The 24,815-nt window shown below is 39.3% G+C and overlaps 1 protein-coding gene across 7 annotated transcripts in view; it reads right to left on the bottom strand.

The window, feature by feature from the left end:
- BMP2K (BMP2 inducible kinase) overlaps positions 1 to 24,815 on the bottom strand; it is a 192,240-nt gene that overhangs the window by 124,401 nt on the left and 43,024 nt on the right. For 3 of the 7 annotated variants that reach the window (XM_058193071.1, XM_058193073.1, XM_058193075.1), the window contains exons 10-15: positions 22,711 to 22,868; positions 21,889 to 22,058; positions 20,338 to 20,436; positions 18,477 to 18,658; positions 16,090 to 16,247; positions 11,726 to 11,839 (exon numbers count right to left, since the gene is read on the bottom strand). In XM_058193071.1, the coding sequence (XP_058049054.1) occupies positions 11,726 to 11,839; positions 16,090 to 16,247; positions 18,477 to 18,658; positions 20,338 to 20,436; positions 21,889 to 22,058; positions 22,711 to 22,868 (881 nt within the window). Of the gene's footprint in view, positions 1 to 6,520; positions 6,560 to 8,833; positions 8,898 to 8,922; positions 10,310 to 11,721; positions 11,840 to 16,089; positions 16,248 to 18,476; positions 18,659 to 20,337; positions 20,437 to 21,888; positions 22,059 to 22,710; positions 22,869 to 24,815 lie in introns of those variants that run through there. The other 4 variants (XM_058193077.1, XM_058193076.1, XM_058193074.1 and 1 more) reach the window with 4 other exon arrangements.

Raw genomic sequence — 24,815 nt, 5'->3', positions numbered from 1 at the left:
TGCTTGTTTAGAAATGTTTCTATTTCATTGTTGAATGATTTTCCCCCAGTTTGGATTGTCCCACATCCTGGCACCACTTATTTTCAAAGACTAAAGATAAACAATCCGAAGCTGACATTTTCTTCATGATATATTGCACTCTCTAGTCATTTTACTTACGGGACCGCCTTCTGCTACCGAACACCTTCCACCGACCCGTACGCTCACACAGAGGGGCTTCTCAGGGTGCCATCCGCCAAGCAATGTCGGCTGGCGGCCCCCAGGGGAAGGTCCTTCTCTGTGGGGGCTCCTACCCTCTGGAACGAACTTCCCCCTGGATTGCGTCAACTGCCTGACCTTCGGACCTTCCGCCGCGAGCTGAAGACCTATTTGTTTATTCGCGCGGGACTGGCTTCGTAATTTTAAATTTTATAATTTTATAATTTTAAAGAGTTTAATTTTAATATTCATATTTCGATATAAATTTTTAGGGGTTTTTTAACGGTATACTGTTTTAAATTTTAGCCAATTATATAATAAGTTTTTTAATCTTTGTTTTTATTTGTATATTGTCATTGTTTTATTATGGCTGTGAACCGCCCTGAATCCTTCGGGAGAAGGGCGGTATAAAAATCTAATAAATAATAATAATAATAAAAATAATAATTTTATCCTTTCCACACGCTTTGCTGTCATAAAAACACACTCCTTTTGAGCTCATTGGAGTTTGGCATGCAGCATTCTAGCAATACAGCTCTGTACCTGTTCTTAATAAAGCGTATGGACCTGTTCTTATTAAATCGTATGGACCACCATGGGAATTCTTAATTAAAATTCCCATGGTGGTCCATACGATTTAATACCTAGCAAACATGTTTCAGATTTCACCTAAATCTTGACGTAATACAATATTGATCAATTTTATCTGCCCTCTTAATATTCCCACAGGAGTATACCAGGCTGATATTTTCACTTTGAATCAACTATATATTTTTTCCCCTAGGGCAGGGGTCTCCAATCTTGGCAACTTTAAGACTTGTGGACTTCAACTCCCAGAATTCCTCATCCAGCTTTGCTTTGCTGGGTTTGCTGGCTGAGGAATTCTGGGAGTTGAAGTCCACAAGTCTTAAAGTTGCCAAGGTTGGAGACCCCTGCCCTAGGGTATTAGTGACCGATTTAGCTTTGATCCGTTCACATGTGAAGCTAGCATTATTTATCTCAACACACATCAAGGAAACTTTCTGTCTCTTTTCACTCATCAAAAGGTTGTTAAGGAGAAATTATTTTCCTTACAATATGGAGAACTGAATCTTTGTATTTAAACCGCGCTTCCCAGTTACTGGTTTCCTACAAATGGAGCTTTGGATTAACTGCTGTGATTGCTTTTTGAGTCGAAAGAGCAACAGATTAGTACATCTGGATCCCTGTAACTGATCAAAATCTGTAACTAGCCTCTCACAAGGCCACTGTGAAGCAAAGAAGGTACCAGGCATCCATTCTTCCTGTTTCCTTTTGTAGTACGTCCATTAGATTCCAAGTCTTTTGAGACAAAACCTATCTTATCCTTTACTCTCTGCACAACAGAGAGTTTTGTTCTCTAAGTCAGCAGCCCCCAAATTTTTGGACACCAGAGACCAGTTCCATGGACCGGAGAAGGTATGATTTCACATGCTGCCTGAATGGGGGCTTCACTTGTCTGCATGGCCCGGTTTTGTGGCCCGGTGCCGGTCCATGGTCCGGGGGTTGGGGGATCCCTGCTCTAAGTATGAAATAGCCATTACTGATTATTTTTGTTGCATCCAATATTTTATCAGCATTTTGGGGGATAATTTTCTATCCATAGTTTTCTAAGATTAATATCCACATGTATCATAGATGTATCAAACATATATAGTACATGTTTAATCCTTAGCTGCTGCCTTTTGATGTGGTTACAAACTGCTCTATTCGTGCCTATAAGTCATCGATCAACCATCAAGGCAAAATATTTTAACCATTCCTTCTAGCCTGTGAACTGTAGAAAATAGTACCTATTTTCATTTTTCATTCTTCTGCCTTCCCATTCCTTTTCCTCTTACTTTTGCACAGTATTGCATATTTTGTAAGCCTGGTAATTATTGCTCTTTGTAATATACTATGTAGGGAGCCTTCTAAGGCAAAAGAGCAGGGGGAAAAAATCCTAGTAATAATATATCGTTCATAAAATATTCAGGAGTGGGATTAGAATTCATTCCACCCAGTACAGTAATTAATCAAAGAAATGTGTTTTTTAATCAAGGTGTCTGGAAACTAAGCATATTTCTATTAATTTCCCTTTCTGCTGAGATTGTTCTCCTTTAGAATAAAAGAAAAAGTTCCCCTTACAATGTTACATTTATCTAAAGTAGAAGTTTCTTTCAACTCCCTGACAAGCGCTAAAACATTTGCTGACAACGAATGAATATTAATGAACTCTACCACAAAAGTTACACTTCAACAATATCCAAAACTAAGGAAGTAATTAATAGAAACAGGGAAGAAGGTATAGGGCCATACTGCTATAGTAATAGTCCAATCCCGCAAATAATCATAAAAATAATATGGGGGGTGGGGGAGGGAGAACCACATTTTTTAAAAAAATGGAAAAAAAATTAATAACTATTTTTCAAGTGTGATACTGTAATATTTTGTGCTACATTTCCTATATTGGACTTTATAGTCATATGAATATGTAGATTCACTTTCTTGATGTGATAGAGCAGTGTTGGCGAATCTGTTCGGCACAGAGTACTGAAACGGGAATGTGTGCGTGCATGGTGGGGGAGGCGCTGCCGAAAACTGGAAGAACAGCTCCCCAGCGTGCACGCGGAAGAGCACCGGAAACTGGAAGAGCAGCTCCCTGGTGCGCATGTACGCGCCAGGAAGCTGTTCTTACAGTTTTCACTGTGCGCATGTGCGGCAGTCACCTGATCTTCTGGTTTCTGGCATGCATATGCGCACAAAGACCAGCTGGGCGGCGCACATGTGCATGCTGGAAACCTATGCTCAGCTTTCAGACGCACGCATGCGTGCCAGGGAGCTCCTCTTCCAGTTTCCGGTGCTCCTGTGCATGCAAAGACCAGCTGGCCGGTGTGTATGTGCGCACCGGAACCCAGAAGAGCAACAGGCGATGGCTTGTATGCCCGAAGGGATGGCTCTGTGAGCAACTTCTGGCATCCATGCCATAGGTTCGCCATCACTGTGATAGAATGTCCCCCAAAGTAACAAGTCATAATGAAGACTTGTTCAGCATATGCTAAAATTGCTTACAGAAATGATTATTCTTTCAAATTAAAAACTTATTATTTTAAAATGAGCATAATTGTTTTTGTTTAAATACCAACTTTAAAACTGTTGGTAATATGGGCATACTTTTATTTGTATAACTGGAAACAACTACATATATATATATATATATATATAGATATATATATATATATATATATATATATATATATATAAATATATAGGTCTTTGGTTGTTCGGGTTTTCTCCCGTGTAAGATTGGAAGTGTCTTGGCGACGTTTCGACGAAGTCTCATTCGTCATCTTCAGGCTTCAGCTTCGTGCTTCTGGGAGCAATGTGTGATCGCAGCTGTTTCTTCCTTTTAACTGCTAGTGGGGGTTTGAACTGATTGGGTGGGAGCTTGGCTGTGCTCTGATATATATATATATCTATCTGATATATATATATATCTATCTTCAGGCTTCAGCTTCGTGCTTCTGGGAGCAATAACCCGAATAACAAAAGACCTACACACACACACACACACACACACATATATATATGTATATATGTATGTGTGTATATATATATATGTCTTTGGTTGTTCGGGTTTTCTCCCGTGTAAAATTGGAAGTGTCTTGGCGACGTTTCGACAAAGTCTCATTCGTCATCTTCAGGCTTCAGCTTCGTGCTGAAGAAGCACGTGCTGAAGAAGCACGAAGCTGAAGCCTGAAGATGACGAATGAGACTTCGTCGAAACGTCGCCAAGACACTTCCAATTTTACACGGGAGAAAACCCGAACAACCAAAGACCTATATACAAACACCCGTGAAAACCTCAGAAAACAAATATATATATGTTTATCCAATCAGAGCACAGAAAAAACCCCATCCAATCAGAGCACAGCCAAGCTCCCACCCAATCAGTTCAAACCCCCACTAGCAGTTAAAAGGAAGAAACAGCTGCGATCACACATTGCTCCCAGAAGCACGAAGCTGAAGCCTGAAGATGACGAATGAGACTTCGTCGAAACGTCGCCAAGACACTTCCAATTTTACACAGGAGAAAACCCGAACAACCAAAGACCTATATATATATATATATATATATATATATATATATATATATATATATATATATATATATATATATATATATATGTATATCTATATGTGTATATATATATATATATATATATATATATATATATATATATATATATATATAAACACACATACACATATATATGTATGTATGTATATGTATATGTATATGTATATGTATATGTATATATATATATATATATATATATATATATATATATATATATATATATATATATATATATATATATATATATATATATATATATATATAAAAGATGATGTACTTTCCCTTTATATCAGAAAGATAATTTGTTACATGTAACATTTGCTTGGTTGAGATAACATATAAATCGGGTAACTCATAAATTGCTCTAAAACGACTTCTCTGTTTTGAGCATTCGGTTTACAGAGGGGAAAAAAACAGTTAAGCCCAAATGAATCCAGATATTAATGCAACAGTAGTTCTAGCATAATGCTACTTTAAATATATGCACACAAGAGGTACCAAATCCGTATCTTAACCCAATTCAACGTCCTATGTCAACCTTCCCCCCATTTAATATTCTTACATTCATCAAAAGCCCGAGAGAGAAATTTCAAATTCACTTTTAAATTAATGCCATAATAATGTTGTAATACACAACATGTAGAAAAAAAGATTTGATTGAAGTAATCTCAAAACTGCTCCAATGGACATTTCAAATCTGAATTTATGAACAGCTCAGAACTGGGCAGCCTAACATCTGTTCGCAAGAAAATGTGCAGATTATATCACTTCTAATCAGGTTTGCCTCTTGTACCAGGCTGTAATTCTGCCCTCAAATCCAATGCAGGTAGAACATCTTTAATCATTAAGATCCCAATCTTCAAGGGGTGGGGGGCGGAAATTCTGTTCCTGTGTTCATTTTCTAGACATCCGATTATAAGAGGATGAATAGCTTGTAACAACTGGAGTAATTACATGCCTTCTGCTAGTTCATCATTTCAAAAACTGGGAGAAACCCCTGGGCAGAACCATTTTTAAAGCTCTTCCTGAATTGGGAACATACTGCTGTCATCGTTCCCCAGCAATCCGCCACATGTTAGCCCAAGGATTGCAGAGATGTCAACTAAATCTGCAGTCTTCAAAAGCAGACAGATAGGCAGATGTTGAACGCTATCAACAGATTTAGTGGTTTGCTTTCTGTTTTTAACTTAAGGGACAAACTGCATTTCCCTCATTCCATTCACCAGCTTCCTATATACTTGTTGCAATGTTTGGAACACTGACATATGGAATCTTTTCCATTCTGAGTTCTCAATCCCGGTGATTGTTAATCATCGAGGAGAAATATTTTTGGGGAAATTATCTTTTTTTTTTTTCAAACAGGGAATGAATGGCAGATCAAATGGCTGATGTAGGTACAAGTCGTCCTCGAGCTATAATTGAGCCCAAAATTTATGTTTATTTATTTATTTATTTATTTATTTTGTCACAACATCATACAAAAAGATTATATAGTATATACACATATAAACATATATAGGAAGAAGAAAAGAAAAACAATAGGACAGGAACGGTAGGCACGTTTGTGCGCTTATGCACGCTCCTTATGGTCCTCTTAGGAATGGGGTGAGGTCAATAGTAGAAAGTTTTTGGTTAAAGCTTTTAGGATTATGGGAAGAGACCACAGAGTCAGGTAAAGTATTCCAAGCACTGATGATTCTGTTGCAGAAGTCATATTTTCTGCAATCTAGATTAAAGCGGTTTACATTAAGTTTAAATCTATTGGTTGCCCTTGTATTATTGCAATTAAAGCTGAAGTAGTCTTTGACAGGAAGGACATTACAATAGATGATTCTGTGAGTTAAACTTATGTTGCTAAGAGGGAATTTGTTGAGTGAATTTTGCTCCATTTTATGACCTTTTTTGCCACACTTGTTAAGTGAATTGCTACGGTTGGTAAATTAGTAACACAGTCGTTAAGTGAATCTGGCTTCCCCTCAGAAGGTCGCAAAAGGCAATCACATGATCTCGGGATACTATAACCGTCATAAATATGAACCACTTGCCAAGCATTCAAATTTTGATCATGTGACCATGGGGATGCTGCAACAGTCGTATGTGTGAAAAACAGTCGTAAGTCACTTTTGTCAGCAATCTTGTAACTCCAATTGGTCACTAAACGAACTGTTGTAAATCAAGGATTACCTGTATTAAGCACTGGTATTTATTTCAAGCGTTTCAAACCTGCCTTTAAAGGAAAAAAAATCAGTCTCAGGATGAATTCTATATAGAATAATAAGCAATAATCCCCAATTTATGTATAAGAACCTTTGGCCTAAACCAGGTGTGCCCAGCCTGTGGTCCAAGGGTCGCATGTAACCTTGGACAACTAGTAATGTGGTCCGTTAAGATGATAAAAAATATTTTAAAAAGGAAGTATGTTAATTCCTCCTCACTCAAAGCAAGTCCTGGCAAGCTAAAAGAACGGACAATCATGGCTTAGAACAGGGGTCTCCAACCTTGGCAACTTTAAGACTTGTGGACTTTAACTCCCAGAGTTCCTCAGCCAGCTTGCTCAGCTTGCTGGCTGAGGGACTCTGGGAGTTGAAGTCCACAAGTCTTAAAGTTGCCAAGGTTGGAGACCCCTGGCTTAGAAGACATATGTCCGAGATGGCAAACCTATGACACGTGTGCCACAGGTGGCACACAGAGCCCTCTTTGCTGGCACGCCAGCCATCGCCCCAGCCTAGCTCTACGTCACATGCACGCGTGCCTATCACTGGCCAGCTGATCTTCGGGTCTCTGGCGTGCATGCGCGGGGGTAGGGCATATGTAGGGACCATACGCAGGGGGATGGGGTGCAGATTGGTGCAAGAGGCTTTCCAGGCCCAAAACAGGGCGTGGGGTCCATGCGCAGGGGACATGCGTGGGGGTGGGGTGCATTCACGGGGGGTGCTCACATTACATTTTGCAGGTTTGGGCACACCCACGTGTATTCGCGTGCGAGCGCATGCCCTTTAAGCACTCGGCACCAAAAAGGTTAACCATCACTGACATATGTTCTCCAGTTGGATTTTGATTGTATTTAATTTCTAAACGGCTTAGAAGGATAGATATTACTAGCCAACTATTACTCTAAATTATGAAACAGACTAAATTATGAACAAAGACAGTTCAGAGGCTTGAAGTCCAATTTCAAACCAGGAAGAGAGGCTTTTTTAGGCACATTTCCCAATCATGAACTTTTTAAAAAGAAGACAGCAAGGGTGTTGTTGTTTTTCTAAATTTTCTCAGTGCTTGGTAATAATGTTCAGGAATGAGGGGGAAAAAAGGTTACTTTGCCAGAGGAAGTAAATTCTGGCCTGTGTTATATTTTGCTGATTAATGGACTTCCTTTCTATTGAAAATAATTCGGACAATATTTGGATTTGTAAGCTTACTGTGAAGACATATAAAAGATTTAGCCCCAGTTAATAAGCCACCTATTTTAAAGGTAGAATTATAGAAAGTAATCAAGTCAGTATTTGGGAGACGTGTTCATGAGGTTGTTTATGAGGTTGTGCAGATTTCCATATAATATAAAACCTCATTCTGCCATCGATAGAAACACCCGGTTGTGTTCATGAATGAAGAAAGCTCTCCTTTGTTCTACTTGTCCTAGTCAGCTTATGCAAATCCACTGCTTCTAAACTTGTTTTTCAAAGAAAAGGGGTTCTGCTCTTTTCTTCAAACTCCCATCTTACAAAAGAGGGCAATCTCTCCCCATCCACAAGATAAAAAAATGGTTGTGTGTGAAAAACGACTGTAAGTCACTTTTTTTCAGTGGCGTTATATCTTCGGCCACTAAATGAACTGTTGGAAGTCAAGAACTACCTGTACATATTGGCTGACCTTCCTATGTAGTAATGCCCACTGTAATGGATTTGTTTATATGACAACCCCCCCCCCCCCCGTCCTCTCTCCAGGAATCCAGCTCTTGCCAGTTTCTTCTTAGAGCCAGCTATTCCCTCAAACTGTAGATCTGTAAGAACATTGTACAGGTAGCCTCGACTTACAACAGTTCATTTAGTGACCGAAGTTATAATGCCACTGAAAAAAGTTGATTTTTGACTCTTTTTTTACACTTACAACCACTGCAGCATCCCTATGGTCACGGGATCAAAATTCAAACGCTTGGCAATTGACTCATATTTATGACGGGTGGCAGTGTTGTCCCGGGGTCACGTGATTTATTTATTTATTTATTTTATTTATTAAATTTTTATACCGCCCTTCTCCTGAAGGACTCAGGGCGGTGTACAGCCAGGATAAAACTCAATATATATACAGTTAAAACCAAAATTTAAAACGAAGCAAATTGCAAAAAAAAACAACAACACGTGATCACTGTTTGCGACCTTCTGACAAGCAAAGTCAATGGGGAAGCCAGATTCATTTTACAACCATGTTACTCACTTAACAACCGCAGTGATTCACTTAACAGCTGTGGCAAGAAAGGTGGTAAAATGGGGCAAAACTCACTTCTTAACTGTCTCACTTAGCAACAGAAATGTTGGGCTCAATGGTGGTCATAAATCGAGGGCTACCTGTAATTTTAAGAATCATATTGTATTTAGCAAGTTTATCCTTTTATTGTTGCGCTGTGATTCTTAGCTTTATTTTCTCTCTTTTTCTCTTTTATTATTTTTTTATAAGGCAGTGTAAAAAACATTCAAGAAAAAGTACAGGTAGTCCTTGTTTAGGGATCACAGTAGGGACCAGCTATTCAGTTGTTAAGTGAAATGGTCCCTAAGGGAAAATGTGTTATGATCTCACTTCGTCTTTCCATTGTTTTACAGACTTGCAATGTGGGGATTCATCAAAACGTTACTTTTTCATCGTTATAATTGAAAACGGTGGCTAAATTAGGCAGTTGCTAAAACAGGACTGCCTGCAATCCTGTTTGATACACGATAGTCATAAATTCAAATTACATCATCAAACTGATGTTGAATTAGAAACTGATTAGCATACAAAGGAACACGCAAAAACTCTTTTGTTTGGGGTTTGTTTGTTTGTTTGATTTGAATTTATATCCCGCCCTTCTCCGAAGACTCAGGGCGGCTTACACTGTGTTAAGCAATAGTCTTCATCCATTTGTATATTATATACAAAGTCAACTTTATTGCCCGCAACTATCTGGGTCCTCATTTTACCTACCTTATAAAGGATGGAAGGCTGAGTCAATCTTGGGCCTGGTGGGACTTGAACTTGCAGTAATTGCAAGCAGCTGTGTTAATAACAGACTCCTTTAGTCTGCTGAGCCACTAGAGGCTCCTAGTGGGCCAGGGGGACGTTAATTTTGCCAGGGGGACGTTAATTGCACAAGAAATATATGTGTGATTTATTCAGACACCCTGTTAGCGACTTCCTTTTCACCTGGGGAATTTACAACAATGCATAATTGGGCCTGTACTATTGTACTGAAGAGATCCCGGGATATTTTTATCAGCTGCCTCCCAAAATATACATCTGACAAAAATGAAGAGCCAAATAATTGGGCAGAGAACGCAGAACTATCAGGAGATTGTTTAACCTCAGATTGAAAAGTCAACACTTTTTGATATTTGTGCCTAGGGGTTGCCACGTAAGTATTTCTGAGCCTTGGCCACTTTAAGGTGTGCGGACTTCAATTCCCAGAATCCCCCGTGCTGGCTGAGGAACTCTGGGAGTTGAAGGCCACAAGTCTTAAAAGAGCCAAGTTTGCAGACCCCTGGGGTAGGTTATTTGTCCACCAGTAGAGCCAATTTGGATATAAATGTTGGTTTACCCCTCAGGCTGACCAATATTATTTCTCTATTTCCCTTTCTTTTTTGTGTTCTTTTGAGTAAGTCTCACCTACTTTGAGATGTGAGCATTTGAAGGTGGGAGGCAATTAAAATGGCTGCACTATTGGAACCACAACCCCCTGCCAGATGTCCATTTCTTCTGTGGTGAAATCTGGATGTTGGAACTCTATGTGCAAAATTTAGATTTATTTCAATTGGAAAAGATGCTTAGGATAATAATAGCATTTAAGCAATAGCATTTAGATTTATATACCGCTTCACAGTGCTTTAAAGCCTTCACTAAGCCATTTGCAGAGTCATCCTATTGCCCCCAACAATCTGGGTCCTCATTTTACCGACCTCGGAAGGACAGAAAGCTGAGTCAACCTTGAGCCTGGTGAGATTCGAACTGCCCAATTGCCGGCAGCCGGCAGTCATCAGAAGTAACCTGCAGTACTGCACTCTAACCACTGCGCCACCACGGCTCTTGTAATAAACCACAAAATCAGTAGACTGCCTCCTGAATGTGTGTCTGAACACTGCTTTTATCTCTCAGTGGGATATAGAGAACACGCAGGTAGTCCTTGCCTTACGACCATTCATTTAGTGACCATTCGAAGTTATAAAAGCACTGAAAAAATTGACTTAATATCTGGGTTGTTTTTTTTTTACAAGTATGACTATTGCAGCAACCCCATGGTCACGTGATCAAAATTCAGGCGCTTGGCAACTGGCATGTACTTATGCCCAGGGTCATGTGACCAACATCTGTAAGTTTCCAAGCCGGCTTCTGACAAGCAAAGACAATGGGGAAGCCAGATTTACTAACAACTGCATGACTCCCTTAACAACTTAAGTGATTCACAGCCACTGTGGCAGAAAGGACGTCAAACGGGCTGTCACTTAACAACTGTCTTGCTTAACAATGGAAATTTTAGGCTCTTACGTCGAGGACTACCTGCGAGTTGACTTGCCCCCCAAATATAAATGATCCATCAAATGTGCTCAGGAAGAAAACAGTGGGAATAATCTATTTCAGGGGTGTCAAACTCAAGGCCCGGGGGCCGGATTCGGCCCGCGAGGTGCTTAGATCTGGCCTGTGGGGCCACCCGGGTAACAGTGAAGGACCAGCCCACGGCATCTTTGCCAGCGAAAACGGAGCTCACGAGGGCCGTGGGTGGCCCTCCTGAGCTCTCTTTTCGCTGGCAAAGGGTTTCAGGAGGCCGTCGCAGCCGAAAATAGAGCTCACGAGGGCCGTGGGTAGCCCTCCTGAGCTCCGTTTTCACTGGCAGAGGGGCGCAGGAGACCATTGCAGGTGAAAACAGAGCTTGGGAGCTCGTTTTTGCTGGCAGACCACTCGGGCCACCACAGGCTCCCCTCACACAAGTGGCCACGCCCACCCTGGCCACTCCTATCCCGGCCCCCGAAGTCAAACACAACCCTGATGCGGCCCTCAATGAAATCGAATTTAACACCCCTGCTGTATTTGGTTCTCTAATTGAACATAGGGAAGCTCTTATACCACTGAACCAACCCCGTTTCCTTTCCATCAAGATAAATTGACACGAAGAAAAGAAGTCATGGTATATACTATGCGACTTGCCTGCGTGTGAAATGAAAGGAACAGAACCAAAGGGATCCTCTGGAGGATGGGTCAGTGGAGCAGAATGTGACTCCACTGTCTTATCTAAGGAGGTTCTCTTCTCCACCAGCCTGTCTGCAAAAATAAAAACAAAACAAAAACAAAAACAAAAGTAAAACAAAAATGGCAATTTTTAAGCCGGTTTAACGTTTGTATTTAATAAAAAGTTCTTTTTCATTCGCGGAAATAATATCTGAAAATTCTTCCCGCAACCCTTCTGAGATAAATTGCAGGAGGGTAACAAACAGAAACAAACAAACAAACAAACAAAAAAGATCTCTGCTTTACCCCAAACATTTAGTTTAACTAAGGGACAAATTTAATTATTCCTTCCAAAAAATTGTCCGGAATGTAATAAATATCCAAGCCAAGGAGACTTCACAAATTGTGCAGCAGCCACAGGAACATGCATTAATAAAAGGATAAAAAAATTCAAGAAATCAAAATAACATTTGTTTAATTTCTGAGTTTTTCCAGGATTACTTATTAGACAGGTTCAAATACTTTAAAGGCCAGGTTCTGCATGAAAAGATGTTGTTATTTCATACTAATTCAGAATTCTGTAGTGTTTCATGTTTCACTGATTTAAAAACAATGGCTTAACTCTTTCAGCATTCTCCTGCAGAACTATTCTCTGTTCTAGCAATGCATAAGAAACGCCTGACAAAATTAAATATAAAGCACAGGCGAACTGCATGCTTTTACAGCAACTATTTAGTGATAGAAAGAATGTGCAATTTTATCAGATATGAAAGCTGCATTGCACCTGCTCTTCAACTCTTTTTCAGAAATCTATATTGTTTTTGAAATTGTTTTTGACATTCTTAATAGCGCAGTACAGTTCTGCTCCAATTAAGAAACTCTTTTGGGTAAAGCTTCCAAGAACAGTATATTCCACTTTGCTTCCCAAAAGCTATTTTTAAGGCTTAATTCCAGCTTGTCAAACTGCCTCAGCCCATTCCCTCCCCCACCAGCTACAGCCTGGCCATTTCTTAAAATGCAAGAATCCTTTTATTTAAAGAGCCCAAAAGTGAGAATTTCTTTCCTACGTAAATCTGAGCCATTAGCTGGATATGGATTATCTCTTCTATGAAACAAAGAGACCCATTTCTTTCTGAAACAATTGAAAACTAACAAAGGGTCAGTTTTGCCCACATGCTACTTGCCAAAGCCTAACTTTTCAAATAACAAAATTGTTTCTGCTTTATTATTATTTTTCTTTTGACAGGATCCTTTTGTGAATGAAATTTCACTGAAGAGTAAAAGTAGAATTTTTATAATCAATTTAAAACTTTCCATACAAATATCATTCAAGAAGACAGCTATATCAGTTGTTAAAGCAATTTAAAACAATGTAAGTTTTTCTCTGGTCCCCAGTGATCAAAGCCAACTAGCCTGTACAAGAGTCAAAACAAATTAAAAAATATTCACAGAATCAACACCGTGTAGGGATATAGAAAGCAAAAGACAATTGTAATTAAAATACACATTACAAAGAATAACATAAAACATTTAATTTTCAACCTTCAATCACAGTAAATAAATATTCTTCATGCACGACTTTTTCGATTTTTTTACCTAAGTCAAGTCTTGGAAAAATGAATTATACTTAAGGGTCCTTTGGTATTATTTCTCCTTTTCTACAAGAAAGGAAACTGAAAAAGAATTGGCATATTCCAAGAGTTTCTATTCAGTTCAGAAATGTTTCTCTGCTACATACAGATTTTAAGAATTTAACAGTATAATAACTAAATCATAATTATTGTATTATCATTCAGGATAATGCAAGAATGGATAATCAAAACATCCTACCGGATTTTTTATTCTGCATTTTTTGATTGAATCTACTATTAATTATACAGAAATAAATTTAGAGACCTTTGCAGTACAACGTCACAGGATAAATACTGGAATTTTATCGTAGTAGATGTATGTTATAGGTACAAAAATGAGTTTGGAAGACAAAATTCTCATGCATAAAGAAAAAAACTTTACATTTATATATTTCAATTCTGTAACTACGGGAAGTCTCAGATCCTTATACTGTTCGCAATCCAAATTTTTCAAGCAGTAATTCAGTTCACTTGTTTATCAAAATGGAATAAATTGCATTTGTTTCTTCAGCTACTTAAATAATTAAGGGGAAAACAAGAACTTTGGAAGAAAAAAATCTGGGTTTTCCCACATCACTGACCCTGATATTATTATTCATTATCCATTTTTTACTGTGGAGATTGCTGGAACTGTACAAAGTGCAACAAGAATGCTATAAATCTATTGGGTCTATTTTAAATCCAATTCTTGCTTCAAGACAGAATTGCAATTCAGTTACTAAAAGTACAACTTCCAATGGCTGAAAGTTTGGGGAATAATCTTTAGTTAATATCAATAGGTAGGGCCCAGAAAGTAATTCTAGATCTAATTGTAGTTTGAGAAGCAAGAAATTTTGTGAAATCCTTTCAACTCTTACATATTTATTTACACATTTATCATAGATTTCTTCCAGGGTGATTAAATATTTTATTAGTAATACTGACTTTTTATTGCATGCTCTTTAGGTAAGCAGCTCCAAAACAGATATCAAAATGTTATAAATTTCCAATGCTATGAAAAGGACATTCCAGTACATAACAAAAAGCATTTGAGAAGAAGTTGAAACATTTATTCAGAGAAGAGGAAAAGCAAATGTTTTATCATGGCTCCTTCAAAGGGAATCATTTTGAAAATTTACAGAGTAAATACATTCCAAATAAACTGCAAAACAGTGCAAAACTATGAATTATAAAACTACTGCTTTCAACTTAATACATAGGTTTTTAATAAATTACTAAATGTTTAAAGCTTTCTGTTTGACTTTCTTGTACTTTTGCAAAACATTAAAATTTTCCCATTAAATCTACAAGAAAACATTTGAAAAAAATTAACCATAAAACACAAAGAAATTTAAAATCCAATTATGGTTGATCCTCGTGTGGGTATTCTATCATATGAAGTTATCCAATTTTATCAAGTTGTTTAAGGAATGAAGTTTATTCCTTTGCATTTTATAACTTTATGGAAGATGAATAGATATTATAACTGATTCATTTTTAATCAGATATTTGTTTGGTAAAACTCAACATTCATTTAATACCGGCATTATCAAAGGTCCTGTAACAGTTTCTGTGTAGCCTTCCTGAATTTAGTTACATGTGTTAAATATACAGCAGTACAGTAAATGTTATATTTTAACAAAGTGTTAAAACAGAGAATAAAAGACAATTGGCAACATGAATTAAACTTATTCATATCTAAGGATTCAGTTTAACTGTAATCTTTCAGGAGTCAGCCCGTCGTGTTAATAAAATGCCTATCAAAACTAGAGCTCATAAGATGGTTGTTTCAATGACAATCAATGACATTATCCATTATTTTAGTCACGTAACAAAGAAAGCCCAGATTTAAGCTTCTTAATTCACATGTAAAGGGCGCAAGAGAGAACCTTAGTCGAAGATTGTGTTAATTCTGGGATGCTACATGTCTAAATTGGACCACGAGGCTTTCATGACAGTAACGCTTCCAATTAAAACAGCAAGCTGCATTATTAGTTTCATCACCTATATTTTGGTTCGGTTGCCTTTTACCAAGTTTAGAATCGATTTATTCTTTCACAGCATTCTGTGTTTTCTCCACAATTCATCTCCACAAAAAAATGAACGATATAGGTAATATAGTAAGGGGAAGCCACTTCAAGTAAACACACTGGCTTTTTGACTTGAAGATATTTTATTCAAATATTGTTATTTAGAACAATGAAGCAGCCTTTAACATTAAGGTACTCAAAATACATTACAAAACATTAACATAATGTACTGGGTCATTTTCCCTCTTTCAGGCACTTTCAAAAGGCATTTTCAGACCCACAGAATTTCCTCTTCCGGTGTGCAAAAGAACAAAACTGCCAAGTGAAGCAATGCACAGTGCTAACTGGTATTCTGCAGGGTTACACAAGCATTTTTATTTATTTATTTATTTTGCATTTGCATTTAACATTCAAGTAATTATTCAACATACAACCCTGACGTTTTCTGTGGTTTTTGCAAAATGTTAAAATTATTTCTATTGCACACAATTTTTTTATTTTATTTTATTATTATTATTTTTTTGTGACAGAAAGACAAGTCACACAGCGGGTCTATTTTTGCCCTCAAATGCTCAGAAAGAGTTCTCTCTACAATATAGACTGTATGGCCCTTGAACAAAACAGTCTCCAGCACTGTCATCTGTACCTAAAGAGCTTTTTTTTACTTATTGTGAAGCGAAATAAGCCTTCAAGCGTCCCTTACTTGATCTCAGAAGGTCAAACTCCCTGTCCAACAGCTCCTCCTCTGTCAGGTTGGAGAAGTTGTCTTCTCCAAAAGGGTTCCACCCAGACATATCAGGGGGGCTGCTGATGTTTTGTTTCGGATAGCTGGAAACAGACTCCGTGTCAGAGGAAGATGATCTGTAGGAATTGATTGAGAAAATGACTTCAGGCACCCTTCAGGTTATTTTAATTCACATTAAATGTCATCAAACACCATATAGAACATTAAGTACCATGTGTCAACTCTGAAGCTGGCCTAACCAAAGCCATCTTGGAGCTTCAGTGTTGCCACGCTGGAGCTGAGGGATAGGGAGGGAGGATTAGAGATAGCTGGGGTTGTGTAGTCAAATAAAATACTTTCTCTTGGGAACCAAGGACATTCTCACACCTGGTCAGAGGAAGGAGGAGTGATGTCACCAGGCAACCAGACAGAGCTGTGATTGGACCATGTGACGGATTGTTTTGAGGAAGTGAAAAACTTTTAATTTAATTTTAATGAGGTGAAAGTAGACGCTGAAGGTTCCCACAGTTTTCACCTGATCTGTGCCAATATGATATATCCAATAAAGCTATTCATTGAGGAATCTACCTGCCTTGGATTTTTGCTTGCTACAGGTCTATTAGTTGGAACCCTGACCCGAAGTAGAACAAGACTCTTTAGAATTTGAAGTATTACAAAATATTTTATTTTAGAATAACATACCCCATTAAAATGGAGTGATATCCTATAAATGACATAAGAGGAAATGCAACCATAAAAGTATGCCTACATAACTTGATTTATTTATTAAATCTGTACACCTTCCACCTCACTATCAAGCAATTCTGGGTGTCTTACAATGCCATAACTATGACCTGGATGACTGAGAATTTCCATAGACAACTAGACACAAAATCTCCACAGACAACTAGACAAAAGAACAGTTTTTCCCCGAAGGCCATCACTCTGCTAAACAAATAATTCCCTCAACACTGTCAAACTATTTACTAAATCTATACTACTATTAATCTTCTCATCGTTCCCATCACCAATCTCTTTCCACTTATGACTGTATGACTGTAACTTTTGTTGCTTATCATTAAGTGTTAAATTATACCCTATGACCATCATCATATACCCAGAGGGGCCGTAATAGCTCAGGCTGTTAGAACCTGTTATTAGAATACAGTAGCCTGCAATTACTGCAGGTTCCAGCCCGCCCAAGGTTGACTCAGCCTTCCATCCTTTATAAGGTAGGTAAAATGAGGACCCAGATTGTTGGGGGGGCAATAAGTTGACTTTGTAAAAATATACAAATAGAATGAGACTATTGCCTTATACACTGTAAGCCGCCCTGAGTCTTCGGAGAAGGGCGGGATATAAATGTAAACCAAAAAAAAAAAATTGTGTTGTAAATGTTAAATGTTGTATCTTGATGAAGGTATCTTTTCTTTTATGTACACTGACAGCATATGTACCAAGACAAATTCCTTGTGTGTCCAACCACACTTGGCCAATAAACTCTATTCTATTCTATTCTACAATGCCATAAATAAGAGAATAACACAATTAAAGGATTAAAACATTGGGTATCAAAAGTTAAAAACATCAAGATTATTATTCAAGCAGATAAAAAGAACCAGTAGATGGATGGGATGGAAGTGGGATCTTCTACTAGTCTATTAACCACCTCCAAAATGGGATGCCCCCATCAAGGCCCCAAGCCTGTTGGCAAGGACAGGTTGTCAAGCTGTCCCAGAGATCAAGAGGCAACTGGACTTTCTGGTTTTTCTTTCTGTTTTTCTTTTTTTAAGAAAACCCAAGAAAGTCCAGTTGCTTCTTGAAAACAGCACCTTTGGGACAACCAGGACCTGGATGACGGAGAATTTCCATAGACAGGTTGTCAAGCTTTTCCAGAAAGCCAAGAAGATAGGGGCAAGGAGGGGCATATCTCGAGGGGCAAGATAATCCAGAGGGTAGAAACCAGGGGTGAAATCCAGCAGGTTCTGACAGGTTCTGGAGAACTGGTAGCAGAAATTTTGAGCAGTTCGGAGAACCGGCAAATATCCGGAATTTTGCAATATCCTTCCCCCAGGAGTGGGGTGGGAATGGAGATTTTGCAGTATCCTTTCCCTGCCACGCCCACCGAGCCACACCATGCCAACCAAGCTACACCCACGGAACTGGTAATAAAAAAATTTGGATTTCACCACTGGTAGAAACCATGGCAGAAAAGCTCTTTTCCTAGACCCCACCGACTGCAATTCCTTGGCTAACAGGATCCGGAGCTTGCCCCTTCTGCCGGATTATGTGGGGTTGGCCAATCCCATTGGAGTGAGATGGTTCTTTAAATATAGCAACTAAAAACGTGAGTTGAGGAATCTTGCCTGTTTGTGGAATAAGGAGCATCCAGAGCTGCACCAACATGAGCTGGAAAGGATTTAGAATGAGAGATTAAGGCTGGTGAAAACTCCTGAGGAGAGGTAAGAAATTCAGGAGAACGTTTCGGCGGTGGCAACTGATTCCCGAGGACCTGTTGCTGTAGAAGAGCTTGTTGGTACTGCTGCATCTCAAAGGAGAAGGAGAAGAATGTCAGAACTGCAAAACTCTACCTCGTGTAAATCTTAAACAAATAATCCCAATCATACCTTGTACAGAAAATGAACATCTTAACTGGATTAACACAAAAACACAAACATCTGGAATTTATACTGGCATTAAAAAACAAACAAGCGGTTAAAATAAGTTAAATGATAGGAAATGAAATTAGTTAATTAACAGTTACATAATTAGCACAATTAAAGTATGCCTATTCATCTAGCTCAGGGGTGAAATGCTCCCGGTTTGGACCGGATCATCCAATCCAGTAGCGATGGTGGCAGGTGGTTCGGAGAACTGGTAGCAAAAATCCCTGCCCCCCCACCCCCGCCCCAGCTGAGCCACACGATCATCAGCGGGGTTTTCTTAATATACTTTTAAAAGCATTTTTTCTTCAGCCGAAAAAATGCTTTTAAAAGTAAAAAAAAAGCCTCTAATGATTGCACGGCTCAGCTGGCATCGTCAGAACCCTTTAAAAGCATTTTTTCTACTATCTCTTCGGCCAAAGAGGTTGTAAAAAAAAAAAGCTTTTAAAAGGCTCCTCTGGCAATCCCAGCTGAGTTGCCTGATCGCCAGAACCTTTTAAAAGCATTTTTTTACAACCTCTTTAACCGAAGAGGTTGTAGAAAAAATGCTTTTAAAAGATTCTGGCAATCAGGCAACTGAGCTGGGATTGTCAGAACCCTTTAAAAGCTATTTTTCCTCTGTCGATCCCAGCTGAGTTGCCTGATCATCACAGGCTTTGAAAAGCATTTTTACAACCTCTTTGGCCGAAGAGGTTGTAGAAAAAATGCTTTTAAAAGTTAAAAAGAAAAAAGAAAAGTTGGCCACGCCCACCCAGTCACATTATCCCCCCCACCAAGGCACGCCCACAGAACCGGTAGTAACAAATTTTACATTTCACCCCTGATCTAGCTCCACATTATGATGAACATAACTTGATGTAGCAGGACATTTTGGGGGGGGGGCGGAATCTTCACCAAAAACATGCAATATTGAACAAATATTGCTCTTTTTGATTTTTTTCCTATTATCAATATTTACTTCTGCTTTCCAGCAAAAAAATGCCCATTGGATTCACTTAATGACCACCAAAAAAACTTTGCCAAAAAGACATGTCCAATCACATGACTTACAACTGCAACAACTTACGATCATAATTCCAGATTCAATTCTGGTTTTAAGTTGAGGGTTATGTCTATTTATTTTGACCAAAAAACCCTTTTCAGGAAGTAAAGTTTTTCTTCTATAATTAAATATTATGGGAATTAAATAATATGGAAGGGATTGAAAACTGAAGAGGTATCGTTTTCTTCACATATATTCACTGTTTCATAAGCCAAGGTAAAAAAAATATGGCAGCACCAAAAAATAAAGGACCAGAAGAGAATATATATCTTTAACATGAGGCTCTGCTAAAAGCCACCAGATTTATATATTCTGAGTTTCGTTTATTTACATAATACTGTTAAATTCACTCTCGACTCATTGATTTGCTATAGTGAACAAAAATGGTTTTACAAAATGGTTTTACTTTAAGTAAAGTCTAATAAATTAGATTGAGTTAACCAGCACAATCAAACTATTTTACAGTCCAAGCTTCTCTTTCTTAGCTAGATGCGTTTTATTTGGTTTCCCAAAGTGATTTACCATAGCAGGATATGGAGAAGGTTGGGGGGGCTGCTGCTGATACACAGAGCGTATCAAAAGCTGCTGTTGAACGACATGCTGCTGCATTGCTTGCTGATACTGTAATTGAAAAAGAAAATATTTGCATAAATCACAAATGCTGCTCAATCAAGTGAAATTTACCCACAAACAACAATTGTTTTTGGCAACTCGGAAAAAAAATCAGGGGAAGCCACAGAGGAATTTTATAGTAATTGCTTAATCTTTATTGTGAACAAAACAGTCTCAAGATAAGCTACCGTGTTTCCCCGAAAATAAGACCGGGTCTTTTTTTTTTTTTTTTTTGCATTTATATCCCGCCCTTCTCCGAAGACTCAGGGCGGCTTACACTATGTCAAGCAATAGTCTTCATCCATTTGTATATTATATACAAAGTCAACTTATTGCCCCCAACAATCTGGGTCCTCATTTTATCTACCTTATAAAGGATGGAAGGCTGAGTCAACCTTGGGCGTGGTGGGGCTTGAACCTGCAGTAATTGCAAGCAGCTGCTGTTAATATTATTATTATTATTATTATTTGCATTTATATCCCGCCCTTCTCCGAAGACTCAGGGCGGCTTACACTATGTCAAGCAATAGTTTTCATCCATTTGTATATTATATACAAAGTCAACTTATTGCCCCCAACAATCTGGGTCCTCATTTTATCTACCTTATAAAGGATGGAAGGCTGAGTCAACCTTGGGCGTGGTGGGGCTTGAACCTGCAGTAATTGCAAGCAGCTGCTGTTAATAACAGACTGCATTAGCCTGTTGAGCCACCAGAGAGTCTTACATATTTATTTTATTTTTCCACCAAAAAAGGCACCAGGTCTTATTTTCGGGGGGGAGGGGGGTGTCGTCCACTGACTCAACTCACTTGCGTACATCGTCCCCAACCTCCTTTCCGCTGTCAGAGGCCTTCAGAATCTTCTTCTGCGGCCAGCAAGGCTTTCCTGAAGGCCTCTGCAGCCGATAACAGAGCTCTGGATCGATCCGGAGCTCTGTTATCGGTTGCAGAGGCCTTCAGGAAAGCCTTGCAGGCAGAAGAAATGGGCCGGCAAGACAGGTGTTGGGGTGTGCAAGGCCTGGCTGCAACTGTCCGAAGGTAAGCAGTAGGGCAGCTCCATCCCTCCCCATCTCCACCTTAGCTTAATTTTTACCTGTGCGCCCTGGAGTGGACAGGGTCTTAATTAGGGCTTATTTGGGGGTAGGGCTTATATTGGGTGTACGTGTAAAAATCAAACTAGGACTTACATTTGGGGTAAGTCGTATTTTTGGGGAAACAGGGTAGTTTGGGGAGGGTAGAGGGCTATTCCTACTCTGAGTGTCACGTTGTCTACATTCCGTACCCCACATAAAAATGCTAGAAATAGAAACAGGCACATCCCAAATTCAGAGCATTACGAAGCAACAAGCATTCTGCGAAACGGTGAGGAAGACAAGACAGGTTACAAGGTTTAAGTTTTAAAGAAAGTAGAAGAGGCAGAATTAAAGCAGGATGACACATCGCAGCTCAACCACAACGTTACCTGCTGCACGTATGAATCATGGAGCAGTTGCTGTTGTTGCTGTTGCTGATGTAAATGATGCAACTGCTGCAGTCTCCAGTCACCTTGCTGCAGTTGTTGCAATACTCTGTTTTGCTGTGGGGTTCCTGGCGATAATACGCTCTCCTGACCATTTCCAACCTTTGAGGCTCCTAGAATATTTTAAAATGCACATTAATGAATTTACTTAACATGCATTTTTTCCTGATGACTCCAACAGCCCATCCTCAAGTTCCATAATAATCTTAGCATAGGGATAACAAACCTTTCCTGCTGCACTTTTCTGCAGAACATTTTACTTCCTCTGCTTTGTTTATTTCCCTTTTTTCAGCTAAGCCTTGATAAACACTAACGGATCGTTTATATTTTGGGGTAGAGGTACAATTTTCAACTATCCTATCCCAGTAAATTTCACATCTTAACACAGAATATTGAGTATATCCTGTAAACGTAGCCCTGTTTTTGCTCACTAAGAACTCCACAATATTATTTGAAATTTAACATTATCTCCTGAAAAATTAACGCCTACATTTATTTTGGGATGAGTGAACTGTTTGCTACAAAGAAATTTTTAACTAGATGCATTGCTTTTCAAAACAATAACATGTTTCCACAACTCTGTGGTAGCAATTCCCCTCATACTGTGCTAAAATCCATTTAAGCATAGGGAAAAACCCACAATTGCTTGATTCTTACACATTTACAACTGCTGGTGCCTTCTAACTTTGAAATAAAGTAACAATGATTTCTACTCGTTACCAAAAGAAGCTCCATGGGATTCACTGCATTAGTTTGAGAAATTACCTTTGTGTTCATTGTTAAAATCACCAGGAACTGGCACTTTTACTGGTGTGGCTGAGCTCTGAATTGTAAGTACACTAGAAGTGGCAGTGCTTGTATTGGCCTTTGGTCTCTGACGTGGTGCTATTGAGGTTTCTGTTGGTCCAATGGCATCTGTTATTCTAACAAAAGAAATTAAGAAGGAACTTTGTGATAATCTTTTTTTTTAGCCAATGTACAGAATAATATGGGTGGTAAAGATGTCTAGGAATTTTACAAAGATCATTGAGCTGACAAATACAGCTCCCCAACTCAGAATGTTTCTAAGTTAGTCAGTCAGTCAGTCAGTTATGTATTTTATATGCCACACATCTCACAGTAATAGCAACTCTGGGCGTCTTAACAGCATAATAAAAAGATAATAAAAAACAATTACAAATTAAGGAAGATTAAGGTAAAGGTAAAGGTTCCCCTTGCACATACGTGCTAGTCGTTGCCGACTCTAGGGGGCGGTGCTCATCTCCATTTCAAAGCTGAAGAACCAGCGCTGTCCAAAGACGTCTCCGTGGTCATGTGGCCAGCATGACTCAACGCCAAAGGCGCATGGGATGCTGTTACCTTCCCACCAAAGGTGGTCCCTATTTTTTCTACTTGCATTTTTACGTGCTTTCAAAATTGCTAGGTTGGCAGAAGCTGGGACAAGTAACGGGAGCTCACCCTGTTACACGGCAGCACTAGGGATTCAAACCACTGAGCTGCCGACCTTTCGATCAACAAGCTCAACATCCTAGCCACTGAGCCACCGTGTCCCTCTTAAGGAAGATTAAAGAAAGACTAAAAAGCCAAGAGGACGGGCACCATGGGGGTGGGGATCTTTTCTCTAACCCATCAGCCACCCCCTGCATAGACAGCCCCTATTGGGGTCACTGACCTCCAAGCAGAGCCAGTTTTTTTAAGGCTATTCCAGAAGGCCAGGAGTGTTGGGGAGTGAAGTAGGCAGTTGCAGCTTATTTGGACTGCTGCAATATGCTGAACGCAGGGTTTTCCTTAAAGACCACCCAGAAAACTATGGTTGGTCCCAAGGCAGGGGTCACTTAATTCCATCTATGTGATACCTCTACGACACAAACTGCATTGATTGCTGGTTTGCTACTGCCTACAATTCAAGGACCTAAAAAGTCCTGCTTGGCTGGGGGGCCTGGATATCTATGGGATCACCTTTTTCTATCTCTTTCTATCCGTCTGGTAAGACCCAGCAGGATCACAGGCACCAGAAGCAACAGTACTTCAACAAAGGCCTTCTCTGTGCCCACCCCTACTTGATGGAAGTGCATTGCCCGAAGTCCAGAAGCCACAATCTTGCTGTCCTTTAGGGCACAGGTCTCCAAGCTTGGCAACTTTAAGCCTGGAGGACTTCAACTCCCAGAATCCCCCAGCCAGCAAAGCTGGCTGGGGAATTCTGGGAGTTGAAGTCCTCCAGGCTTAAAGTTGCCAAGGTTGAAAACCCCTGCTTTAGGGAACCCTTAAAGACTGGATTTTTTTCAACAGGTCCTGGGCAAGGTGATTTGTGACCCCACTAATTGACTAACAGATGCATTGTAATTATTTTAATTATTATGCCGTTCCCTAAGGGGGGGGGGGTTCTTAATGATTTTTTTTGCTTGTGCATTTTGACTTTGTTTTCAAAGTATATTTTGGGGCACATTGCCTAGAGTTTCTGTGCTGACTGAGGCAGCTTATACATTTCAAACAAATAAAAATAAAAACCAGCTTTGCCTCTTCCGAGCTATGAGACCAAGAGAGCAGTGAATGGAAATAGTGTTTCTTCACCCCATAACCAGCCTATTGTGTCTCAATGCTGAGCAATGACAACAACAACAACATGTTACAGTTGAAAGGGTAGTAGAATAATCCTTGTCACCAGGTCTTGTTTCACAATAAGAGTCCAGTAGTCTGGCAGTAAACAGATTAAGAGTTGGAAGGGATCTTGCAGGTCATCTAGTCCAACCCTTTGCCCAAGCAGGAGACCCTACATCTGCCTCTACCTAGGATTGAACTCAAAACCTCCTGATTGGGAGGCAAGAGCTCCACCTCTAGGCCACCACGCAGTGGAAGATTATATAATTTCA

The sequence above is a fragment of the Ahaetulla prasina genome, chromosome 8, assembly GCF_028640845.1.
Source record: "Ahaetulla prasina isolate Xishuangbanna chromosome 8, ASM2864084v1, whole genome shotgun sequence".
In the NCBI taxonomy this organism is placed as follows: domain Eukaryota; kingdom Metazoa; phylum Chordata; class Lepidosauria; order Squamata; family Colubridae; genus Ahaetulla; species Ahaetulla prasina.
This window is presented reverse-complemented; position numbering and strand designations above follow the sequence as displayed.